The sequence below is a fragment of the Eurypyga helias genome, unplaced genomic scaffold (assembly GCF_000690775.1).
Source record: "Eurypyga helias isolate BGI_N326 unplaced genomic scaffold, ASM69077v1 scaffold29617, whole genome shotgun sequence".
In the NCBI taxonomy this organism is placed as follows: domain Eukaryota; kingdom Metazoa; phylum Chordata; class Aves; order Eurypygiformes; family Eurypygidae; genus Eurypyga; species Eurypyga helias.
The window spans coordinates 9,699-12,585 of NW_010261681.1; the positions used below are offsets into that span (position 1 = coordinate 9,699).

Below are 2,887 nucleotides of genomic sequence, written 5' to 3' on the forward strand. Positions count from 1 at the left end.
GGAGGGTGGCCAGGACAGTGGCACTGCCTGTCCCTGCACCTGGGCAGGGCAGAGCTGTCCCTGGCCAGGGCATGCGGGTGTGCCAGGGGTGAGGGGCTGTGCCTGCTGGGGTGAGACCCCACGGTGGGTCTGGTGATGCATCTGCCCAGACGCCGTGCCCAGAGAACCGCAGCCTGGGTGGGAGGGCTGGGGATGGGCGTTTGCACCTCCAAGTGGGTAGCATGTGCACCGGGGGGGGTCCCATGCTGAGTCACGGGGCCAGCGGGCACGGGCACAGCCGGCATCAGCTCTGCTCTTTGCCTCCCTCAGCTCCCGCCAGTGCCACCTTGCAGACTCGCCCCACTAACGCGCTTGCTCTGGCGCTGGCGTCTGGTCGGGTTGTCCCCCCTTGGCCCTTGAGCACAGAGTTGTCTTCCAGTTGGTGGCTTCACCCTTCATACCCTGGCCCGGGCCTGGGGTTCTCCCTGCCCGAATGCTGGGAGGGCTGGAGGATGCAGGCTGCAGGCAGGTGCCCTGAGGCTGCTGTTTCAATCATAAATCCTTTTCTGGGTCATCCCAGCAGCTCTTGTCATGATTAATTCAGGGATGTGCCACCCTGCCTCTCCGGCCGAGGCTGCTCCGAGTGTTGTGATTTGAGTTGCAGGAGGCAGTGTCATGGCAAAGCTACCTGGGCCCCAGCCCTGTGCCCACTGCCTCACTGGGTCCCCCCACCCATGTTCCATTCCTCCTTTCTGACTGTGATGACTCCTCACCAGCTGGGAGAGCTGATGGGAGAATGGGGGCTTTCTGCCAAAAAGCACCAGTTTAGATTGGTTTTTTTTTTAAACTGCTGTCTAAATTTCCCATTCTGGGCCAAGAGGAACCCACCAGCAAGCTGCCTTGCTTCACGCCACGGTGATGACTTGGCTTGATGGCCGTCATGGTTGGGTACCACCCTGTCCCTTGGGGCAGCTGTGCCTGGCTCGGTGCACAGCTCGGTGCCCATCTCGGCTCCCTGGGGGCCAGGGTGGGTGCGGGACTGCCCGTGCTACAGGGCTGATGTCCTTCTCCCCTCCCAGAGCAAGAGGTGGAGGTGGAGGCAGAGGACGATGACCTGGCTGGGCAGGGGAGCTTCAAGCTGGAAGGCTCGTGGCTGAAGCTGCGCCAGTTCCACGGGCTGATTGTCAAACGCTTCCACTGCGCCAAGCGCAACACCAAGGCCCTCTTCTCACAGATCCTCCTGCCTGCCTTCTTCGTCTGCGTGGCCATGACAGTGGCACTCTCGGTGCCCGAAATAGGTGTGTGCCAGCCACCCACCCGCATTCTGGGTGCAGCTGGTGGTCCCTTCTGCCTGCCACAGTGGTCGGTGGGGATGCTGCCTGGGCGAGGATGAGGACAAGGCTTGTGGGTGCGAGCGGTTCCTGTCCTTGTCCCCGCAGGTGACCTGCCACCCCTCATTCTCTCGCCATCACAGTACCACAACTACACCCAGCCTAAAGGCAACTTCATTCCTTATGCCAACGAGGAGCGGCGTGAATACCGGTGAGAGTCGCTGCTCACTGGTGTCCAGTGTCCCCTGCCCCATCCCCTTTCCCATCACTGTCTCCATCCCCAGGACTGCAAGGGGGAGAGCAGGGAGGGCAGCCTGCAGTGGGGCTGGCACCAGCACTGGCTCTGGCTTGGAGCAGAGCCTGGCCAGTGCCATGTCCCCTCGCAGAAAGCAGCCTCCGTCCTCCCCAGGGTGTCTCTGGGAGAGGTGCCAGCCCTGCTGCTGGCTGCGGTCGGCAGCTCAGCTCACGGCAGGCATGGACAGTGCGTGGGGTTCAGCCATGGCCGTTCAGCCACGATATATGCCAAAGCCTCAGGGATGTCCCAGCAGAAGGCGGCCAAGGTGGTGAGGCCTGTGTCTCCTGCCCCTCGCTCCTCCTCACCCACTCCTCTCCCCCAGCCTCAGGCTGTCTCCCGACGCCAGCCCCCAGCAGCTGGTGAACACCTTCCACCTGCCCTCTGGCGTGGGGGCCACCTGCGTGCTCAAGACAGCCTTCAACAACACGCTGGACCAGCCCATGCAGACCCTCAACCTCAACAGTAATGAGTCCAAGATGCTAGCAGCCAAGTACTTCGACGCCATGTGCATCGACTCCTTCACCCAGGGCCTGCCGCTGTCCAACTTTGTGCCGCCACCCCCATCCCCGGCTCCTTCTGACTACCCTGTCTCGGTGGATGAGGACCTGCTTCGTTCCTGGAACTCCACAACCTTCTCCACCATCAAAGGTATCACCTGCGCTTGGTGCCTGAGTCTCTCCAGGCCTGGGGTTCATCTCCAGCGGGGAGATGACACACCTCCCCACAGCAGCAGCCCCGGGGACCTGTGGCAGTGCCTATCGGTTTGGCCTGGCCACAGCAGAGCATCACCAGGCTGAATCAGGGCCGGTGCTGGCCCCGGAGCACTGCTCCCCATTCAGTGCCAGTGGAGCTCCCTGGGATGGCGACAGCATCTGGCCCTGTGGCCACCCTCGGTGGGCTGCTGTCCCCAGCCATCACCTTCTCCAGCCACACTTCGTGTCCCCTCCCTGAACCGTTTCTGTTCCCCCGCGATCTTCCCCATGTCCGCTTCTTGGTCCCTCCCAGTCACCGGGACACAAAAGCCTTCTCAAAGAGCAGGCTTCGGCTCAGCGGGAGCTACACCAGTGGGGCGGAGTGCTCCCTCTCTGCCTGGCTGGGCCCCCTCGGCTGAGCCCCCTGCCACCACCCCCCACTGTCCCGGGCAGCTGGGGCAGGCAGGAGCCCAGCTGTGAGCTGCCCTCTGCTCCTCAGAGACTGTGACCTCGGCACCCGCCCTGCCCCGCATCGTCCACGAGCCCGTCAGGTGCACGTGCTCCATGCAACGAACTGGCTTTTCCTTGCC

General features: G+C 63.2%; 1 protein-coding gene across 1 annotated transcript in view; it reads left to right on the forward strand.

The window, feature by feature from the left end:
- The window catches only part of LOC104512472 (ATP-binding cassette sub-family A member 2-like), a gene marked incomplete at both ends in the record, with an annotated part of 19,843 nt that overhangs the window by 9,106 nt on the left and 7,850 nt on the right, over positions 1-2,887 (forward strand). Inside the window, 4 exon segments of the mRNA XM_010155458.1 lie at positions 1,059-1,277; positions 1,419-1,521; positions 1,928-2,253; positions 2,797-2,879. Coding sequence (XP_010153760.1) covers positions 1,059-1,277; positions 1,419-1,521; positions 1,928-2,253; positions 2,797-2,879 — 731 coding nt within the window.